This window comes from Neoarius graeffei, chromosome 18, assembly GCF_027579695.1.
Source record: "Neoarius graeffei isolate fNeoGra1 chromosome 18, fNeoGra1.pri, whole genome shotgun sequence".
Lineage (NCBI taxonomy): Eukaryota > Metazoa > Chordata > Actinopteri > Siluriformes > Ariidae > Neoarius > Neoarius graeffei.
This window is the reverse complement of record NC_083586.1, coordinates 55055905-55078804: the sequence shown is the minus strand read 5'-3', so window position 1 is coordinate 55078804 and position 22900 is coordinate 55055905. Positions and strand designations below refer to the sequence as shown.

The window sequence follows — 22900 nt, the reverse complement described above, 5'->3', positions numbered from 1 at the left end:
CGTCGTTTTCGCTCAACAACCCCAGCTACCCCTGCGAACTTTGCTGTCCCTCTGAACCCTAGAAGTATTCGGCCATTCCCTGTACTGACCCCCAGTGCGAGAAGGTCGAAGGTCACAATGTCTGATGCCTCCTGGTTGGCTACTGTTCCTCATGAAAGGTCAAGCCAGAGGTCAGAGTTTGGAGTGACTTGGTGTGGCATGACATCCTAACCCTGCTGTGGCTTGCTAACACTTGTGCTCTGTTTATCAGGGCATGTTGATGTGTGGGTTTTATTTACTGGCTACTTGATTAACTCCCAGATGTGGTTGCCCATCATGATGGGAGTTTTCTTGGTTGACTTTAAATGCACTGGCCTTCCACTAATCTGCATCTCATCATTCACCTAAGCTGGCAGATTTAATCTTGTCCTGCTTCATGATTTAGTAGTGTTTTAATCAATACCGTTTCACAACCAAGATTGGATTCTTTCCCATACGCATGTAGATGTGTTCTGTTCTTGCTGCGTTCTTAAAAGGGATGTTTGCGTTTCAAATGAACAGCGACACGCCCCTGCTATCTGGTAGCACAGAAGGAAAGCCCTCCAGTCTGGAAAAAGAGCTTCTCCTGCAAGCTTGGAATGAAGACTCGAGTGAATCGGACGAGGGCCGAGGCTACGCCGACCCCATTCAGGATGACCTCTACACTCGCAGGGTGCTTCAGACCACCCATCAGACCTCAGTCAACATGGATTCAGACAAGTTCCTGCCCAAGTACTGGACTCCTGAGGAGGATGCTCATGTGGGGAAGATCAGACTGGGTTCACAGCGCAGACCCTGGTACAAGAAGATGCAGGGCTTCAGGTTGGTCCGGATGGTGGAATGCTTTTTTCATCTAAGTTTTTTTTTTTTTTCTTGGATTTTATATAAGCAATCTACTGTCTTAGGATTTTCAGTGACTTTTTACCCTCCTCTCTTGGTTTTTTCTTTTTCTCCCTCAATCCCTGGGTTTAGCCAAAAGACTTCTGGCTCGTCTGAGGAAGACTTTGACGTCACTCCCTGGTTGGGAGCCCCTGCTCACACCTATCCACCTACATCCAGATCTGAGCGAACCTTTAACACCTTTTAAGCACTATCCCAATCATCTTCCTCCTGTTCTGCATTAGGCTTCCGTTTTGAACATAACTGCCAACATAGTGGTGTGGACTCCAGGCTCAAACATCTTGGTGTCTGATGGATCAAAAATAGTTTGAACTCTACTGGTTGGAACCAGTACCCGAGTCCATACTTAAGCCATAATGCACAAGAGCTAATGTTTGTTTAGAGCCAGTACCAAAACTTGAGGATTAAACTTCCAGACTGGTGGTAAATCAAAGGGAAAAAGTGGTTCTGTCCTCTTGTGGGGACTTTTATTTTATTTTTGTGGTTTGGCTCCACTTGGCATGAAGTCACTGCAAATCAGCACCAAGTTTATCACCTCAAACATGTCTATCCTGATGGGTGTGGTCTCTTCCAGAATGACTACTCCACCCCTTAGTCATATGCTACCATGTGACAAAATGGCGTAACATTATGCATCTGCCACCGTGTTGGATGATGGACCAATCCAAAATGCCGTCTTGTGCGAACAATAACCGATGCATCTGATTTTCTTGAAATATGGTTCTTTGGTTGTCCTCAATCAGGATTTGGAGAAGTTTTAAATTTATAGCTTTGACCTGTGTACTGTATGTTAAAGCTAGACTGCTTTTCAGATTAAGTGTAGGTCATAAAAAGAATTCCCCCCCCCCCCCCCCAAAAAAAAAAAAACACCAATTATTTCGGTTTAATGGGCTGAAAGCTACAGAATTCAAATCAGACTTCCAATTTTTAGTTTTATTTCTTTAAATAGAACAGTTATTGAATTTAGGGCCACATGGCCCTAAATTCTGTGCTTTTTTTTTTTTTCCTGATTAACCATGACCCAATATGAGAGATGACATCATGCATGATGTGGTGGGCTTTCCCTGTTCAAGGCATTGTGGGATACAAATTTGAAACCGGAGAGAAAAATGGAGGACTCATTACCACCGATTAATACCCTGATATTGTGAACTGTCTTCTACAAAAAAGTGTAAAATGAAGTTACTGGAATGGCATTGCTAAGATCTTACCTGGTGGCATTGACCCACATTGTTCAAGTGTATCCACTCGCTAAGGTTTGCACTGTTTCTAATCGAGCTTTCTTGGCAGATCTTTCATTTATCCTGTTGCTTCTTGATACTGCGAGAGTTTTCTTATCGTGTCCTAATTTGAGTCTTGGTGCCCAATCTGGATTTGTTTTATGTGAGTTTGCTGGTGCTTCTGCAAGGTGAGAAGCCGTGTATTTGAGTTGAAGCTCAAAAGTTTAGTTTAATCAGCAGAAGACATTGCTTTAATTCACCATGAACTCTTACCAGATATAAAGTGGTGGTCACGTACACAGGCAGGTGTAGTTAGCCTTTTCCTCAAGTCCTTACAATGCATGTTTTTGAATCACAGCGTATGCACAGCATTCTTTGGACAGTTCATTTGTTTGGTTGCTGTTTTTAATTATTTTGGGAATTCTGAAGAACCACTTCTTTGTCATGAGTAGCATTATACAGGGTGTTTTTGAGATGTAAATATCCCAGAAACTACATAGTCCAGGTAAGTGAAACTGAATGGCTTAATAGTGAGCAATGTAAGACTTATTCCTCAATTTGAATGAGAAATTCAAAGGTATGTGTAATTCCATGAACGATTTCACAAATTTTCAATATTCGTGAACCCGCTCGCTCGACCGTCTCTTCCGAAGCTGGTGGTCGTCCAGATCCTTTTGTCCTGCGCACATAGCCTTCCTTTTTGAACTTTTGGTGCGGTGTCCAAATCTGCATTGCAGTTGGTGCATTTTTAGAGAATTCTCATATAAATGCACGCTGCAGTCTTGTTCAAGTGTATTCTAACAACGCCTCTTCCCATGAATGGCATTTCTATACTTAAACATTTTTGACCTGTTTCCATACATGCTGTTAAAATTTGTCAATTGAACAAGAACTGGCAAAGTTATTAGATTGTGAATTACTTATTTTTTGGGAAACACCCTGTATACTGCACACAGTTGGCATTTGTCTTCAAAGGCAATATGAAATATAAATGTGTTGTAGCAGCTCACACGTGAAGTGCCGCTATCTTGGTTATCATCCAACATGGCAGACTTCCACTTTGGAAAATAAGCGTGACCTCACATGTGTACAAAGAATCCAGAGCATGAGTGCTCACGCCATTGTTTTGATGAGGATGGAAAGAATGTAAATCGTATGCTATGGCCTTATCAGATTTTAAACCCAACTGGGAACCTGTGACAGATTTTGAAGTGAGGTCTTGGTGACTTGAACCACCACCAACTGAGCAAATATATCTTTTGGAGGAACTGTGCTCCATCCACCTAATACAGCCAGGTACACTGAAGCTGTTCTGGTGGATCAATCCCTGGCTGACACTTCACCTTTAAAGGAGAACTGAAGCCATTTTAAAACTAACTTGTATTGGCAACTAATTGCAATTAAATTATACTCATCAGCCTATTTGGCTCTTAGCCATGTTGAATTTGGTTAGTTTGGTCTACGGCAGGCGTCACTTATCCACACGATCTTCACGAGACTTCGAAACATGAAGTGTCAGTGCCGCCATTTTGAAAACTCCTTTCCAAACGAAATATTGCACAAAAATGAGTTTAAATGACTATTACTGCCTACTTTTTTTTTCTTCAAACTTTCCTGATTATCGAAACAACTTCCGGCTTGATTACATAAGCATTCGAAAGAAGGAATGCGCATCTGGCAGATGGTCACTTTGACTTCCGCTGTACATTTTTAATTCCGTCCTACGATGTTTCACACAGGTCTCGACGAATCTCGTTTACGGCCATTGCTTTGACATACAGACTGATGTATTACATAGCATATTTCAAACGCTCATAACTTGCTATAGCAGTGACAAAATGGCGATCAAAAATGCATTCCTGTATTTAATAAAATGAGAAATACAAATTTTGATAAACTTGTCTTCAGTTCTCCTTTAATTTCTCACCTGTATGTAGATGGCCAGCAGAGGGCACACTAGCAAAGCCATTGCTCCAATGATGCACAATGGCACCTTTTTTAATTCCAAGGTATGAGGGGGGGGCTTTTTTTTTTTTTTTTTTAAGAACTGGGATTTGTTTACAATGCTTGCTGCCTTTTTTTTTTTTTTTTTAAAAACACATGCACTGGACCTGAAATCAAAAATTCAGGAAGCAGACTACCAATAGAAACCTGTCTGCTCCATTCTGGAGACTTGAGAAGCAACAGTGCAGTGTTTCCCCAGTACAGGGTATCAGTTTATTGCTCAATATATGCTGCTAGCTTTGTGTCCATGCCCAAGAGAACAGAAATTAATGCCTTGAGGTTAACAAAAGGTAAATAAAATGTTTTCTTGCACATGTAAAGTTTTTTTTTTTTTTTTTCTTTGAGCAAGTCTGTTATCTCTGCATCTTTTTTGCTTGTGTTGACAATCAGCTTGGTCTGAGATTCTCACTGGGATGTGACCAGCAAGGCCCATGATTCTCTGTTAGGGATTTCACACTGATCTTTGCTTTCATTTTGTAGATGTATTGTTTTTCGTCTGTTTGAACCAAACACTGGTGCGCTCTAAAGTGCAAAGACAAATCGTTCAGGTGTCGATGAAAAGCGTTCGAGTTAGCTGGACTCAAATTGTAGTGGTGAAATCAATTGGACTGTGGCTCAATTCTACTGCAGGAACTAAACCAAACATCACACGTTTAAAATGAAAAACCAAAGGAATCTTTGACTCCGATTCAGACAAAAGTGGACCAATGGGTGTGAAAAGGCCTTTGAAACCTCATGCTAGTATTTTGACTATGTAGCAGATGCTTGGTGTGCACAGGTGATTGTGGGTTTTTTTTTTTCCCTGTCTCGTATCAAAGTTGCACAAATTGTTGTGCAGGTATTCGTGACAGGTTTTCTTTTCAAAAAGTATCAAACGTGCTTTTATTCTGCGACACAAAATCACCAGTCGCTGACTCATTGCGGAGATCGCCACGTGTGCGTCTTTGCAATAACAAAGCGAGATCACCTCCAAAGGCTAAGCCAATCCCTGCCTGCAAAGTAAAGTAGTTGCATGATTTCCACATGACTTGCACCCCCCCCCCCCCCAAAATTGCCCACTGGTTGCAGGTAACATGTAGCCTGGGAAATCCCATGCTGCTTTGCACAATCGTTCCGATCTGAAAAGACAGCATGGAAACTATGGTCTAAAGGCTCGCCTGAGTTAGGGAGCCAATCAGAGAGTGGGGAGGGGTGGAAAGACAGTGACGCGTACTACTCGACAAACGGAAGCTTGTAGTTTATTTGGGACTGTTTACGGATCACATTTAACATGGCGGCGAGCGATACGAACCAAACTTTCGATCAAGCTTTAGACACTGTTCTGAATTAGTCTGGTTAACACCAGACCATATCAAGTGAAATAATTTCGGTGCCATTGTTTTTCCTATTTTTGTTTTGCCTTCTCTTTCCTTCTCTTCACCTCTTCGTCGCTTTAAGTAAGTCACCGGGTACAACTGCCATGATTGGCCATGGGCTACATATACGCCAAATGATAGACATTCGCAACGTCCAATAAACGGCCGTTGACAATCGTAAACCACACCTCCCCTATGAGAAATTCAATAGGTGGGTTCCAGACCATATTTCACTTGTGATATGGTCTGGTGTTAACCAGACTAGGTAACATGCACATGCAGCTACCAGAGAGGGGAAACTTGTGTCCAAAAAAATCGCAATACGCTTGCGATAAGTCACCCATGTGCACAGGGCTTTAGACACAAATACTGAAGATGACAAACGTGACCCAATCTGGCGTACTCCCCCTCCCCGGTCAATCAGAGCAAAACAACCCAATCGTGGGCTTCCATCAGCTCATGTATGTGGAAGAAGGTAGATAGCACTTTCCTCAGTGTCCTTATGCTGTATGAGGAGCAGTTTTAAGATTAAGTTGGTTCAGCTTCAAAATGAGCTGAGCACATGTTGGTGGGAAAAGAGCATTTTAAGTATGGTTTTACTTAAATTTTACACTTCCCAACAGAATGAGTTGGTTAGGGAAAATATGCAGCTGGGGAGGAAAAGAACGAGCCTTTGTATGATTTTTGTACACCATATGAAAATAAACACTTGCACAATAGGGTCAAATTCCTTGGAAGTTTAATGGTACCGGGTTTGTTCTGGTTCCATGTGGAGCCTTTTCTGAAACCGAGAAGCAAAAAGAATGCACACTTGGTTTTATTATACTTGGTTTTTTTGTTTTGTTTTAAAACTCCAATTCACTCAAACACCTCAGCTATTACATTGACAAATCAAACCAATCTTTTATTTCCTAGAGTTCCTACAGGACACTCTTCCTGTGTCGGGTGAGTGTCGTGTTTGTGTTTAACGCTATGGCCCTATACATGCTTTAGTGACTAGTGCTGTACTTGGTCTGATGTCTGCTTCCCCTGCTGCAGGTTTGAGGTTAGCTTGAAGCGGTGTTGCCTCTGTGTTGTGCTCTGCCATCATATTTGCGCTGTACTGGACTAATTAGATATCGATTCAGTCTGAGTATCTTCAACCTGTTCAGCTGTAGTGTCTGCTTATAGCTGTCTGCTCTGCATGTTGGTGTAATGTCTCAAGCATAGGGCTGGGCGATATGGCTGAAATCTGTATCACGATATAAGTGTTTCATATTGGTCGATATCGATAATTATTGAAACATTTTATGACCTATTTAAAATAAGGACCAGGAGGGAACAATACTAAATTCAAACATTTATTTTAAACTTCCTCTGACAGCCAATAAGCAAGGAATGTCAACACGCATGTTCAATGTTACGATCACAACAAAAACTGAGCAATTATCAATAATAAAGTGCTTAAAAAACTCAAGTGTTATAAAAACATGAGCAAAGTGTTAAATGTCAACATAGCAAAACCTGCTATGTGAGAAGGACTGTCATATTTTTAATTTTTTTACTGCAAGTTTAGTGCAAAAAAGTTCACCCTCTGGTGAATAACATTTAAAAACATAAATAAAAATATGCAGTGCTTTATAAACATATAAAAGAAATTGAGTGAAACCGAGGTAGACTTAGACTATTCTTAAACTATTCAAGTATATTTTCATTGAAGGTTTAATAAAATAAAAATCGTGTTTTGTAAACATAGAAGAAATTAAAGTAAAACTGAGGTAGACTTAAGACTTTACATCTGGAACATCTGACTTTATCCACAATTTCCTCGCTCGTTCCGGCACTCATCTTTCTTTTCTTGGCCACACTGTTTCTGGAAAAAAAATAAACACGACCACGAGACAACGAGATGGCGCAACCAAACACGATACTGTTACATGATTGGCTATCAGCGTGTCACTCCCTATGCGTTGCTAGGCACCAGAGGACAAGTGCCTTTGCTCATGCAACCAAGCTTGCTTCGCAACAGTTGATTGAAAGCGGACCTAAACCAGAGAGGGCTCTGGCTAAAGCTTGTTTCTTGAAAAAAAAAAAAAAAATTCTATCGAAACGTTCTATCGAACGCATTTTCTATTGATATCAAGTACGTGTCTATCGTGATACATATCGTTATCATTTTATCGCCCAGCCCTACTCAAGCAGTGCTTACAGGGTTCATACAGAGGCTTAAATCTGTGGGTTTTTTTTTTAAATGGTTTAGGTCAAGGGCATAACTTTTTTTTTTTTTTTTTTTTTTAAGTGAGGATTTCTTGCATATTGTTGAAGCTTGCAGTAAGAAATAAATTTCTCTAAGGAATAAGTATGACTGCATATTAAGGCCATTGTATGTGGGGAGGAGGGAGGAATATGAAGTTGTGGGGGTAATATTTCAAGAAATGGTTGAGAGTAATAAATTAACTAGGGAGGAAAACCCACAATTCTCTACCATCAAAAATGTGAAGGGGTGGAGTTTCAAACTTGCAAGAAAAAAATGAATTCACAGAAGACGAAACTTGCGGTCAATTGTGGGTTTTTCTTGTGGGGTTTATTATTAAAGGAGCCAGATTGCTTCACTTAGCAAGGCTGGATCATCATCATGCCACAGCTGAGCCAAGGGTTATAAGAAATGCAGCCTTTCCTCCTCAATCACGCAATATAAAAGAATAGTCTCTTCAATAACGTTGCAATCACAATGTACTGTAGCTGGGAAGTTAGACTTCCAGGACGCACTGGGGGATGAAAATGAACTAAACTGATTTTGTTTGTCCTCTTTTTGTAGTTTAAATGTAGAATTACTGTCCAAGAGCAGTTTCCTATTGAAGAAAGAAAGCACAACTTTATTCATCACACACCTTGTGAAATTTCCTCTCTGCATTTAACCCATCTGAAGCAGTGAACACACACATACCCAGAGCAGTGGGCAGCCATGCTAACAGCACCCGGGGAGCAGTTGGGAGTTGGGTGCCTCGCTCAAGGGCACCTCAGCCCAAGGCCGTCCCATATTAACCTAACCGCATGTCTTTGGAGTGTGGGGGAAACCCACGCAGACATGGGGAGAACATGCAAACTCCGCACAGAAAGGCCCTTGCTGGGTTCGAACCCAGAACCTTCTTGCTGTGAGGCAACCTACTTTCAGTGCATGGATTCTTCTCATCTGTGCCAGTCTGTTATTTTGAACGGCAGAGTCGAGAGTTCTAGGTTCCTTGACCAAAAAAGTCCCAGAGGGTTTTTTTTTTCTTTGTAGATTTTGACTAATCTTGGTATTGAGGGTTTTTCCTTCCCTAGTGCTTTTTTTTTTTTTTTAAACTTACAATGGCCCTAATATACCGTCGTAAACACATGATCCTTCTTAATGTTTCAAAATGACAACCAGTTTTCCTTTTGACCTTGAAAGGAAGTTCTGTCGTAAATGATAAACGAACCCTGTTTAAGCAGCTGCTGAAAACATGTTTGCTTGTTGCAGCCCACTTACCTGTTTGTTTAGTAATTATGATGAACTTGAGCTCAACTTTTCTTAACCCATCAGGAGCAAGTCCATGAATGACATCACCTCAAAGCCTGTAGCACAGGAGTCGTTTCATCCTTTGAAAAGTTGCCCCAGTAAAGCTACTACAGCTTCCCTGCGGCAGGAGCAGATGTGGCACGATCAGGCCAAGCTGCGGGAGAGCGAGGCCAAGTGGCAGGAGGTGAGTGCGCTGTTCATTTCTGTGACCGCCCCAAGCCTGACCAGGTAATAATCCAGAGTGAATGAGTGCTTATGATCGACCTGCTTTACTGTCAGGGTTCTTCTCGGTGCTGGAGTGATACAATACATAGGAAGGAGACTTGTATGGAGTGGGGTTCCCCCCACCTATTTTCCTCTAGTTTTGTGGTGGGTGTCTGGGTTATTTTGGCGCTTGTTTCTTTTCTGCCTTTTTGTTCATTAGTCTGGCTTTTTTTTGGGGGGGGGGTTGTTTTTAATGTGTTTTTTTTTTTTTTTTTTTTTTTCCAAACAGAATTTTCGCAGTCATGCAAGTCATTAAATACATGGTCTTTTATACAAAGAACGAAATTCAGCTGTGTAAAATTTCAGATGTGGTGAGAAATTTCACGTGCAAAAATGTTTGGTCAGGCAATCAAATGAGGGATCCACGGAGACTACACGATAAAACTGCCTCGAATGTAGCGGTGAGCCTCTGCTCTGTGCCAACTTTAGGCGTGTAATGATTCACCCAACTTTTGATATTGGGTTAATGAGTTGGTTTTCCCATGATATTTAAATAAATGTAGGGGTTTTTTTTTTTTGGTAGTAAGACTTTCAGCATTTATTTTCCTGTTTATCAACTTGAATATCCTTTTTTTTGTAAAGGTTGGAGTAAAATAGCCTTAAGTATGGGAAATTAACAAATGGGCCTTTTCTTAAACTTATGAACACTTTGTACTCTTAGCTTTCAGAAGTCTGTAAAGAGTTGACTTTCTTAAATCTATTTGTACAGTCAACTTCATAACTCTTCTTTCCCATTTTATTACTTTTTTTTAAATAAATCCCCCACTGGCTGAAAGGCCCGAAGGGGGATTGTCGTGGCCATGTCCGTCCCAGGAAAGCGTACTCGTCTTCTGAAATCAACTCTCGTTTTCAAGGGATTTCATGAAGCTTGATGGCATTGTCAGTAATGCGCATTATTGTAATTTCGTTAAATTTGGTCGTGTTTTACTGGAGTTACAGCCCTTGATTAACAACCCCCCCCCCCCCTTCTGAAATCAACTCTCAATTTTCATCCCCCACTGGCTGAAAGGTCAAAGGGGGGGGTTATGTCATGGCAATGTCCATCTGTCTGTCCTGGGAACGGTACTCACCTTCTGAAGTCAAGTCCTCTCAAATTTTGGAGAAATTTCATGAAACCTGACAGGATTTTATGTTGATACACGCACTGCATCCATCCATCTTCTACCACTCATCTGGGTTGTGAGGGTAGCAGCCTAAGCAGATCAGCCCAGACTTCCCTCTCCCTGGCCACCTCCACCAGCTCTTCCAGGGGAATACTGAGGTGTTCCCAGGCCAGCAGAGATGTAATCTCTTCAGTGTGTCTGGGGTCTCCTCCCAGTGGGGCATGCCCAGAAAACCTCCCTTGGGAGGTGTCCAGGGGGCATCCTAACAAGGTGTCCAAACCACCTCAACTGACTCCTTTCGATGTGGAGGAGCAGCAGTTCTACTCGGTCTCTCCTGAAAGACATTGTTCTGGTCTCTCAGCTTCAGCTCGAGCGATATTATGAAAAACTCCTTGTCTGTTTCCAACAGGTGTACCCAAAACTTTCTTGGACTCCTTCACTCAGGACACTACTGATGGCCATGACCTGAAACCAGTGTGAAATATGCAAAGTATTTTAAAAATTTCACATCAGACTGTTTCTCCTACTCTGTGTGAGATGTTGAACATGTTAACTTTTTGCATTTTCACATCGCAATTTTGTCGCATCAAGTGTGTCAAGGCTTTCCTATGCCTCAGAAGCTGTTGGATAAATCCTGCAAGGCAAATCTGATTCCACACTGGCAGCATGCCAACTGGCAGCCCCCCCCCCCCCCCAAATACCATAGCACCAAGCCTCAATCCCATTGCTGGTCACCAGTTTCACTTCTATTAATACTTTATGCCGCTGCATCACTGCCAATGTGAGTGCAGGTTTGGATACTTTCATTCAAGTAGGTAAAAGTGGGAAAGTTAACTTTTGTTGTCTGCCTGTAGGACTTGAGCAAGTGGAAGACTCGAAGGCGGAGTGTGAACTCTGACCTGCACAGGAAGAAAGAGGAGCGAGAACAACTTGGGCTCCTCACCAGTGGGATTGTCCAAGTTGAAGAGGAGCAGGAGCAAAGGTAGCGCTCACACACAACTTATCTTTAGTTTCGAGGTTCCTTTCTGATCCTTTAACACTTGGACTCCATCCTTTACTGAAACTAGGGATATTTTCCAGTATGCTCACTGATGTGCAAATGGATCATTTTTAAATGTGTGAAGAGAAACCAAGTAGGATGGGATACACACCTGTGGACCTTGATGATAAAACTGTAAAAACAAGTCATTTTAATAATCACTTCCCGTTAACCCTCTGGGGTCTGAGGGTATTTTCTGGCACTCTACTGACTTTGGCATGCTCTGATTTTGTCAATTTCAACAAATCTAAGCAGTATTTTCTAAGTCATCTGACTTTTTTGTATTTGGCACAAGTTCAACTACAATATCTATAGTCTGTATGCCATGGCTGTACTTGTACAAAAAAATTGTAAAGCAGTTTTAGATCTGTGGTGGTGGTGGGGGGGGACTTGACCTTACCTATTGTGTTGAACCGTTTTGGTCACTTTGAGGTGATTCTGTTCAGTCTGAGGAATGTATCAAGCACAAATTTTAAATCTGCTCCATTGATTTGACAATTAACTGGCAATCAAAAAAATTCATTGTTTTGGGATAAAAGGTTGGCAGTGGGAAGGGTATTCAATGAAGAGTAAAAATCCTTCCCACTGCCAACTCCTTAATCCAATTAGGTCAAGTCCCAATGGGGGAGGTATCCCCCCCCCCCCCAACACAGTTCTTAAAATTTGATTTTCATAAACCGCTTCATTTATCTGGTATTTGACTTTATTCAGTGTCTTGAGATTAACTCTTGTACTATTTTACTCATTTCAGAGCCACAACCAACTCTGTTACTCTAACTTTTACTCCAACTCAATTTCACACACGACTCAAAATGGAGCAAAATTAACTATTGAGACTTTTTACCTCTGGAAAAAATTCATTTTTCCTGTGTATGCCCTAGTGTGCACATCAACCAATCTGCTCATAATAAATAGGAGAAATATTTACACTTAAATTGATCTTCGGCTGGATCGAGTCGAAGTAAAAAAAGGCACTGTTCATCAGTGTCGCAGTTCTCAAGATTGAATTGAATCGCTGTTCTGAATCCTGAAGTGCACACAATCTGCGTGCCATCTCACAACAGGTTTTACCTCCAAATAACCTAAACTAGAGATGAGTTTTATCCGGTTTTACGGTGGGCGTTCCCACCACCAAAGAGAAACCAATGGAAACAAAGTGAAAGTGATTACCATGTGAATAGTCTATCAATGACTGGTTTGACTGAGGAAGGTGACAGTTTTGTTTCTTCTAATGTAGGTAACTTAAACTAATATTTGGCAGTGGGCACATAGGAAAGTGTGAAGTGTCAATGTTTATCATGCTTGTATTTTTTATATATATATATATATATATATATATATATATATATATATATATATATATATATATATATATATATATATATATATATCTCTATATATATATATATATATATATATATATATATATATATATATATATATATATATATCCGACTCATTCTAAACCTGTCGAGCTTCACCAGTGAAGCTCTGTACCCCAAAGGGTTAAAGATTCACTCACCATGGGTTATGTGGTAAACAGGGTTGCTGCCCCTTTTTATTTATAAAAATTTTCAGAGAAAGGAGCTAGGCACAATTGAGAATCTGTTCACAGAAATGAGAAGCACTGTATGTCTATTGTAAGTTGCCTTTTTAAGGAAAATGGAATGGGGCTCATTTCTGGCAAGAGACTTTAAACAAAGAACCAACTCTGTTGTATGGAATTCTTGGGAATCCATTTTTCTAAGCTGTCTTTCAAAATATGATCTCAAGACTGGTCTGGAAATCTACATAATGTTCCTTTGCAGTTTTTGTAGGAGCAGCCTACAGAAGGAGCCTAATTTGGCCTCCATAGCTACAAATAAGGCCTTTGCTCCTTCTCCATTGACCTCCAGTGACTGCAACATGCCTGCACCTATAAACTCAACTGGACCGGTTTGTGTACGCAGAGGTGGTTCTTATAACGGTACGAGTGAAACAAGTCCTCACACACCACCTGTAGTGAGCACAGCATCCGATTGCGTGCAGAGCTCCTCATCCCCCTCCCCGCCAGGCTTGGCTCCAGCACCTGTCCAGCGTGCCAAGTCTCTAGAAAGTGCTTTTTCAGGTACGCCACAGATGTCTGCCGCACTGCCCAGAGGTTTCCGCAGGTCAGAGGCCACCTCACGGCTCTCTGCAGGAGTCACACCAAAACCTTTCAGCACGTCCAGGAGGTCCACGCAGCCCAGATTCTACTCTGTGAGTGCATTTTGTGTTTCTTGCCCTCAACCTGTTTATACTTTTTTCCCAGAATTAAGCTTTATTTTTCAAGTTGACTGGTTTGTCCCAAAGATACAGCTCTTGTTTTATGCACTTTTTTTTTTCGAGGAGGCATGCGTCTCTTCATCCATCTACTTGTACACAAAGCTGTGTGAAGTTTAGTGTTACTCAGCTCTCCATGATCTCTTTGCAGCTTGTATAAATAATGGAACATGGTGGCCTTGCCACTTAATGCTCCTGGCAGATAGTGAAACCCAAGCTTTCCAAATAACTGCCCAATTGAAATGGGGCACTAGGATGAAAGTGCCCTATTTCATCCCAGCAGGGGTTTTGTGTGCGCCTTGTTGAGAAGAGCTAGTATTATCCGTTCTCAAAATATTTTAAACATATTAAATTCACATGAATTAGTCCATCTTGACCCCTTGCAGATGGACGACTCCTATAATGGCCAACGAGAGCGAGACCAGCTTCCTGCATCTGTCCCTCACCGAGGAATTGACACCACTCCTGATTACAAAGATGACGCTCATCTTCGTAGTACACGTGCAGCCACCCAGTGGAGGAAGGAGGAGGGAGTGAGGGGAAAGCGGATGGACTCGGCTCCTAGCGTTCATTCCTTCATGTCTGCTAGCGTCCTGATGCCTGATAAAGCAGTGTCTGCGAGCAGGGAGGACAAGGTGAACACGAGGAGTCTGTCTTTAATTCCCCATAATCATAACGATCACAATTACTATAGTTATATAATTACATCATCCCAGCAATATTTTATTAATCTCTGACCCACTTTATGAAATGTTCCACTTTTATAAGAATTCAGTGATGTCACTTGGTTGTAAGCAGGGCTTTGAACCAGAATTTTTTTTCCTATTGGTTCGTTCCGAACAGAAACGGAATTTTAACGTTTCCGGTTTTGGGTTCCACCATTAAATAGACGTTCCCGAACCGGTTAGAACAAAAAAATTTCCTTCCCGGAACGGTTAATTACGTTCCCTGTCAGCTGTTTAACAAATGGCTATAAAATTGTCTCATCCAGCTTAAGCCAAATGTAGGTTAATTCTATTACAACCTTCATTAAATAAGACAAGAAATAATTCAAAACAATTATTTCAAATGTTGGCGATTTGGATTCTCAGTATGTCTTCCCATCTACACAAACAGAAAAAGTGCCAAAAATGAAAGATAATTCGTTTAGTGTGTTACCAAAGGCTAGTCAGGCCCTATGCATTGATAGGCTAACAGAGGTTAACGTCATTTAATGTTCGCGAGCCTCTCATTAACGTGGACAAATATATTGATATCGTGTTTGAAATTGACGTTTTTGAATGATAGACTGCAATATTTACCTCTTATTTAAGATGTGGAGACGTGATAGTAGTCCACCCTCCCGCTCTCTCCATTCAGTCAGCGAACGTCACACAGGAAGTGAACCCCAGCGGGTCATAGAAACTTGCGCAGGAGAAGAATGACTTTTTTTTTTTTTTTTTTTTTATTTGTAGGCTACGGAAACTTTGAGGAACGAAATAAAAACCAGTATTAACCGGTTACCATTATTGTTAATAAGTGTTTCTGTTCCGGAACATGAAAAATAATAGTTTCTGGTTTCGTTTCTGTTCCATGTGAAATAGAAAAAGTTCCCGGTTTTCGTTTTCATTCCTTGAACTGGTTCAAAGCACTGGTTGTAAGTCACTTAATGGAGATGGACATGTACAGGCATGCATGTTTACCATGGGGAGTGTAATTTTATACACCAGGTCGGGATTCGAGTAAAAAGCACAGTAAGCATCAGTACGTCAAAGATCTCAGGTTCCCCTACAGGATGCAATCGCATGATCACCTGCCTCGGGTAGCATTTCCTCCGTTCTGTCTCTCCATCAGGTGGATCACTGTGACATGCGAGTCAGTCTGAATCAGACGCCCAACAGCGGCACGGACTTCGGCTTTCAGGCTCACTGGGATTCGGCTGGCACTCGTATCATATCCGTCCAACCAGGTAAGAAGTGTTTCATATCAGGCGGTTACTTTTTTTTTTTTTTTTTTCTCTCTTAAATTTTTACTTTTTGGGGGGCTTGATATTGAAATCACTAACCTATTCCTGAACTGCAGCTTTTTTTTTTTTTTTTTTGGAATAATGAAATTAAACCAACCATGACAATACACAAACGGTTTCCTGATTATGGGTTATGATTTTACTGTGTCTGATGCATTAACATTTTCATTTTCGGTCATGTCATGACCATATCTTCGATAGGGACAGTAAGGACTTTCTGTTTGCAGTTTGTTTTAATGCAGTTTTAAAGCCATTCCTAAGAGATGGAGGGAAAGAGAGAATACTTATTTAATGAATAAAAGCAGAAGTAAAAACTACAAAAAGTCTTTAAGCTATTGTGCATGTACAAATCAAATGCAAAACACAATTTGCCCTCAAAATAAGAAGCAATAAATGGGAGGGTAAGAAAGGGGGAGGAAGAAATGCAGAGTAAAACAACCTGAAGAAAGTTGTGGAGTGTAAGCTAATGGAGGACTGTTCATTATTGTAGTTAAAACATTTTTGCAGAAAGCTAAATTTTTGGGTGATTTTATTATTTTTTTATTTATAAATGTGTTTATTTCCAAGGAGACGGCCTTTTGGTTTCATAAAATCAGTGAAATTTAGTTCCCTCTGAAATTTGGTTATTCTGATGTATGCATTTCTGTAATATTTTAAAAACAAAAGGGGGGGGGGGGCGCAATTCTGTGGCTGGGAAGTTATTTAATTTGAGGGGATTAAACCAAACGTGTGAAATTGCTCGCTTTGCAGTCAAGCAGACAGGAAGTCCATGTGCGCATGCGCAGGTTTACCTGCTTTTCCTTCTGTTGGGTTTTCCCAACAGCATGCGGCATCCAGTGTTGCATTACTGCACTCTACAGGTTTACCTTTGACCGTGCACTGACCGTTCCATCATTGTTGCAAAATGAACAGCTGATCACACAGAAGTGCTCGCTTAGCGCTGATATATTTATTGGTTTGGTCCCGTTTCCTTTCCTTCGTATATAACATCTCACTTTTACAACCCCAATTCCAAAAAAGTTGGGACAAAGTACAAATTGTAAATAAAAACAGAATGCAATAATTTACAAATCTCAAACTGATATTGTATTCACAATAGAACATAGACAACATATCAAATGTCAAAAGTGAGTCATTTTGAAATTTCATGACAGCAACACCTCAAAAGTTGGGACAGGGGCAATAAGAGGCTGGAAAAGTTAAAGGTACAAAAAAGGAACAGCTGGAGGACCAAATTGCAACTCATTAGGTCAATTGGCAATAGGTCATTAACATGACTGGGTATAAAAAGAGCATCTTGGAGTGGCAGCGGCTCTCAGAAGTAAAGATGGGAAGAGGATCACCAATCCCCCTAATTCTGCTCTGACAAATAGTGGAGCAATATCAGAAAGGAGTTCGACAGTGTAAAATTGCAAAGAGTTTGAACATATCATCTACAGTGCATAATATCATCAAAAGATTCAGAGAATCTGGAAGAATCTGTGTGTAAGGGTCAAGGCCGGAAAACCATACTGGGTGCCCGTGATCTTCGGGCCCTTAGACAGCACTGCATCACATACAGGCATGCTTCTGTATTGGAAATCACAAAATGGGCTCAGGAATATTTCCAGAGAATGTTATGTGAACACAATTCACGGTGCCATCCGCCGTTGCCAGCTAAAACTCTCTTGTTCAAGGAAGAAGCCGTATCTAAACATGATCCAGAAGCGCAGACGTCTTCTCTGGGCCAAGGCTCATTTAAAATGGACTGTGGCAAAGTGGAAAACTGTTCTGTGGTCAGACGAATCAAAATTTCAAGTTCTTTATGGAAATCAGGGACGCCGTGTCATTCGGACTAAAGAGAAGAAGGACGACCCAAGTTATCAGCGCTCAGTTCAGAAGCCTGCATCTCTGATGGTATGGGGTTGCATTAGTGCGTGTGGCATGGGCAGCTTACACATCTGGAAAGACGCCATCAATGCTGAAAGGTATATCCAGGTTCTAGAGCAACATATGCTCCCATCCAGACAACGTCTCTTTCAGGGAAGACCTTGCATTTTCCAACATGACAATGCCAAACCACATACTGCATCAATTACAGCATCATGGCTGCGTAGAAGAAGGGTCCGGGTACTGAACTGGCTAGCCTGCAGTCCAGATCTTTCACCCATAGAAAACATTTGACGCATCATAAAACAGAAGATACGACAAAAAAGACCTAAGACAGTTGAGCAACTAGAATCCTACATTAGACAAGAATGGGTTAACATTCCTATCCCTAAACTTGAGCAACTTGTCTCCTCAGTCCCCAGACGTTTACAGACTGTTGTAAAGAGAAAAGGGGATGTCTCACAGTGGTAAACATGGCCTTGTCCCAACTTTTTTGAGATGTGTTGTCATGAAATTTTAATATCACCTAATTTTTCTCTTTAAATGATACATTTTGTCAGTTTAAACATATGTCATCTATGTTCTATTCTGAATAAAATATGGAATTTTGAAACTTCCACATCATTGCATTCCGCTTTATTTACAATTTGTACTTTGTCCCAACTTTTTTGGAATTGGGGTTGTAGTTACTGTAGTTGGTTTTTCACGTTTCATTTGCACACTCTCGTCCTCCATTTTTCTTTCCTGTTTCAAATTTATATCCCACAATGCTTTGCACGAACAGGGAAGGCCCACCACGTCATGTATGACCCAGTATCTTGTACTTTGTCATGGTGAAGCAGGAACAAATGGTGGAGAATTTTAGAGCCATGTGGCCACAAACTCATTGTTCTAATAGAATTGGAAGTCTGATTCACTTTCAGGCCACTAAACAAAAATAATCAGGTGTCTGGGGAAAATTCTTATGACCTCCACTTGAAAAATCTGAAAGGCAGCCTACCTTTTAAAGATGACTTGAGTTCTCCTTTAAACTTTTAACACGTTATTCAGTTATGTTTTCGGTTTTAGTAACCTTGTATTGTGACTCGTATTGGCAACTGATTGTAATTAAATTATACTTATCGGCTCATTCGGTTTTTAGCAGTGTTGAATTTTAGTTTGGTTCACAGCAGGCGTCGCTTATCTGCGCGATCTTCACAAGACTTCAAAACGTGAAGTGTCAGCCAGGTGTCAGTGCCGCCATTTTGAAAACTGTTTTCCAAACGAAATATTGCACAAAACAAGTTTAAATGACGATTACTGCCTACTTTTTTCAAACTTTCTTGACTGCTATCAAAACAAACACAACTTCCGGCTTGATTACATCGGCATTTGAAAGAGGGCACGCACATCTTTTGAAGATGTTGGGCATTTTGATTTCTGCTGTACGTTTTACTTCCGTCCTACGCTGTCTCGCATAGGTCTCAACGAATCTTTTACAGCTGTTGCTTTGACATATGGACTGAGATTACGTAGCATATTTCAAACACTCATAACCTGCTATAGCAGTGACAAAATGGCAGTCGGAAATGCATTCATGTATTTAAAATGAGAGAATTTTGATATTTGCCTTCAGTTCTCCTTTAAGTGGCTTTTTTTGGTTTCCCAGCTTGATCAGTAAATGAGATCTATTTGAGATGAGTTTCATGTTGTAATGAGACTATGCATCATTTAGTGTGGTGATTGGATGTTATTTAATGAGGTCACTAACTTGCAGCAGTTTAATTAGATCGTTAAGTGGTTCATGTAGCTTTTTTCCTCCACCCTTTTGCATGATCCCACTATGAAACAGCTGTGCGCGTGTACACAGAGGGACATGGGCATGAATGATTGAACAGTGAAGGTGTTGCTTACTGTGCATCAGTCTGATTAGACAAATGTACTGTACTGTTGCACGTAGGATCTCTTCATTCTCAACTGCAGTAACGCTGATGCTTTTTTGTGCTTTTCAATAAACACTAGGACACATTTCACCATTGGAATAATATGAACACTTTGTCTAAAAGCAAACAAAGCATGACAAGTGTTTAGATATGAGTTTGTGGATTTCTAGTCCTCAGGTGTATTTGGTTAAATGATCCTCTGATAATGAAGGAAAAAGGTTCTGAATAAACAGTACAGCAGGTAGTGTTGCTGCTTCACAGCTCCAGTTTTTCCAGTTCGATCCTGAACTCGGGTTGCTGTCTCTGTAGAGTTTCATGTTCTTACTGGGTGCATGCGGGTTCCTTTAGGGTTCTCCAGTTTCCGCTCGTGCAAAAACATGCCAGGGTATGGATTTATGACTCTAAATTAAATTGCCTCTAGCTGTGAGCAAGTTTGACCAGCCTTTGAGCTAAACATTAGCAAGAAGAAAGCTTGACTCTCCAGAGATGATTCAGACCAGTGGGGAAAGTCCACAGTATAAACCCCAGTGTGCATGATTTGGCTTTGTCCCTCAGGCAGCTCAGCTCAGCTGTGCCACTTGCAAGCAGGCGATGAGATTGTGGCTTTGGGTGGACAGCGAGTGGCCGAAATGAGCTACGAACAATGGAAGGCCAATATGGATGCTGCTCTGCGAGAGGGCAAGCTTCTGATGGACATCCGACGTCTCAGCCTTAACGGTAATAAGAATTTTGTTAAACGTTGAACTAATTTTCATTAGTAACCTGCAACACCAAAAAGCAAGTCTTCTGTATTGTTGCTGAAGGAAAGGTGACAGTGGTATGATTTGGGAAAGTTTAACACTCAGAATGTAACGATTCACCCAATTTACAATTGGATTCATGATGGGTTTGATTAGGTCCCCCCCAATGATATTTTTTGGGAATTTGTTTCCAAAAGTTGCGACGTTTTATTTGCCTGTTCAACTTAAATTTTCCTTTTGTTAAATTGAAGAAAATCTTATGCACCCACATTTGTAAAGGTTGGAGTAAAATTCATGGACTATTACCAATTGACCTAAACTTAAATCTGTGGGGGTTTTTTGGTTCCTCCATTTGCTTTTTAGGTTTCAGCAGTCTGAGCTCTGGTTTTGTTCAGTCTTATTGTACAGTCAATCACACAACAGCTCTTTCACTTTTTAGAGCTGTGTTACTTCCACCTAGGGTGAAGCTGCAGGTTTTCTTTCAGCTGCTCATGGTGGGTCATCCATTTCAGCCTGTCTTCAGCATCCTCCTCAGTCAACAACCTGCATGCCCCCCTCACAGCACATCCATAAAATTCCTCTTTGGCTTTCTTCTTGCCTGGAAGCTCCAACTTCAGTATCTCTCCTATACACATGTCCAAACCAACTCCAATCTCCTCTCTTGCTTTGTCCAACCCAGGCTGTCTCCCGAATACTCATTATCCCTCGCTGGCCGAAAGGCCCGAAGGGGGATTGTCATGGCGATGTCTCTGTCCCCGGAAGGGTACTCACCTTCTGAAATCAACTCTTCCCTCAATTTTTGGAGGAATTTGATGAAACTTGACAGGATTCTGTCTGTAATGCGCATATTGCAATTTTGCTCAGTTCAGTTGCATTTTACCAGAATTGTAGCCCTTGATTACCAAACTTGTACTTTGACAATTTCATAAGGTTGTGGTTGCTAGTGGGGGATACTGTGCTCTGAGTACTCTTGTTCCTAATCCTGTCCATCTTTATCACTTCCAGCACACATCTCATCTTTGGCTCTGCCTCCTGTCTGTCAGTGCCAATCTCCAACCCATAATATGGCTGGTCTCACTACCATCTTGTACATCTTCCCTTTTACTCTTCTATTGCAAATCACTCTTGACACTCTTCTCCACCCTGCCTGTACTGTTTTCACCTCTCTTCTGCTTTCCCCATTGTCTTTGAACAGTCAACCAATTATTTAATCTCTTCCACTTTTGCCACCTCTACTGTGCCCTCACCATTCCAGTCATCCCTCAAATTCACACATGTATTCCATCTTGCTCTTACTGACTTTCATTCCTCTTATCCAGTGCATAGCTCCACTTCTCCAGACTTTCCTCAACCTGTTCCCTGCTTTCAGTATGGATCCGGGTCATCTGTAAACATCATAGTCCAGAGTTTCCTGCGTGATCTTGTCTCAGTCAATCATTTATTACAGACAAAGGGCTCAGCGCTGATCCTTGATGTAATCCCACCAACACCCTGAACCTATCGGTCATTCCAACCTCTCACCACCACGGTCATCCTGCACCGCTCTTGCATATTTCTCTGCACTCCTATGTATGGGGAAGGTTTGGGATCAAAAGGTCACCAGTTTGATTCCCTGGACCAACAAGAGTGACTGAAGTGCCCTTGAGCAAGGCACTTTAACCCCCAGCTGCCCACTGCTCTGGGTATGTGTGGTCACATCCCCAATTGTGTTAAATGCAGAGAGAATTTCACTGTTCTCTAAAGTGTTTTAGTAGAGTCACTAAACCTAGAGTCCCCAGTGTTCAAGTCCGAGTCAATTCCAAGTCATTAAAAAAGAGTCGAGTCCAAGAACAAGATTCCAACTGCACCATTTGATGGTGGCTGTTTTAGCCCCATTAGCATTAGTTTGTTCCTGAACAGTGCATGAACAGGTGAATGTGCTTCTCTTTGTCAGGGAGTGTGAAGTATTGTCAGATGGTTGGGAGATGGATGCACTAAGTGCAGAAGGTGTTTACCTGTCTTCACTTGTACTAATAAACAATCCAGAACAGCAGACAAAATCATAAAATGGTGAAATGGGCAATAGGTCGAGCGAGACAAACGGGCTATCGTAGACTTGGCAGAATCAAAAACAGGAAATCAGGGATCAGGAAACCAAGCAAGGAAATAAGGCTTGGTAATGTCACCAACGCAACTCAATACTTCGCGAAGTGCATGCATTTTCAGTTTTTATATAGGTCTGCTGATTGTATCTTAATCCTGTGCAAGTCACTTACAGCATGTGCATACTGTCTGGAGTACACCGGGGTCTATCTGATACCTGCACACCTTGGTGCATGCGTGACAGTCTTTCATGAAATTATATCTACATTAATTTTGTACTAAATATCGCATGCCATAATTTGGCATAATGCAAAAATGAAGAAAATCCAAGTCCTCGTTTCCAATTTAAGTCTGAATGCCGTTAATGCACGAATTCGAGTCCAAGTTGAGTCAAGTCCTTAATTAGGGCACGAGCTGTACTCGAGGCTTGTAGTACTATCTCTAATGTACATGTGAGGAGTAAAGGCTTAAATGCCTCTGCTGTCCAAACAATACAATTACAGCCAGGAAAAACTAAGATTGTGCCCTGTTAATCAGTTTCAATGATTCAAATTCGTA

At 41.2% G+C, this 22900-nt stretch overlaps 1 protein-coding gene across 4 annotated transcripts in view; it reads left to right on the top strand.

Annotated features, from left to right (window-relative positions):
- Positions 1-22900, top strand: part of lmo7b (LIM domain 7b) — a 92499-nt gene that overhangs the window by 37084 nt on the left and 32515 nt on the right. For 3 of the 4 annotated variants that reach the window (XM_060899019.1, XM_060899018.1, XM_060899016.1), the window contains exons 10-16: positions 6413-6442; positions 9042-9201; positions 11239-11366; positions 13232-13661; positions 14111-14359; positions 15558-15672; positions 20076-20237. In XM_060899019.1, coding sequence (XP_060755002.1) covers positions 6413-6442; positions 9042-9201; positions 11239-11366; positions 13232-13661; positions 14111-14359; positions 15558-15672; positions 20076-20237 — 1274 coding nt within the window. The remainder of the gene's footprint in view (positions 1-6412; positions 6443-9041; positions 9202-11238; positions 11367-13231; positions 13662-14110; positions 14360-15557; positions 15673-20075; positions 20238-22900) is intronic. The other variant, XM_060899017.1, reaches the window with a different exon arrangement.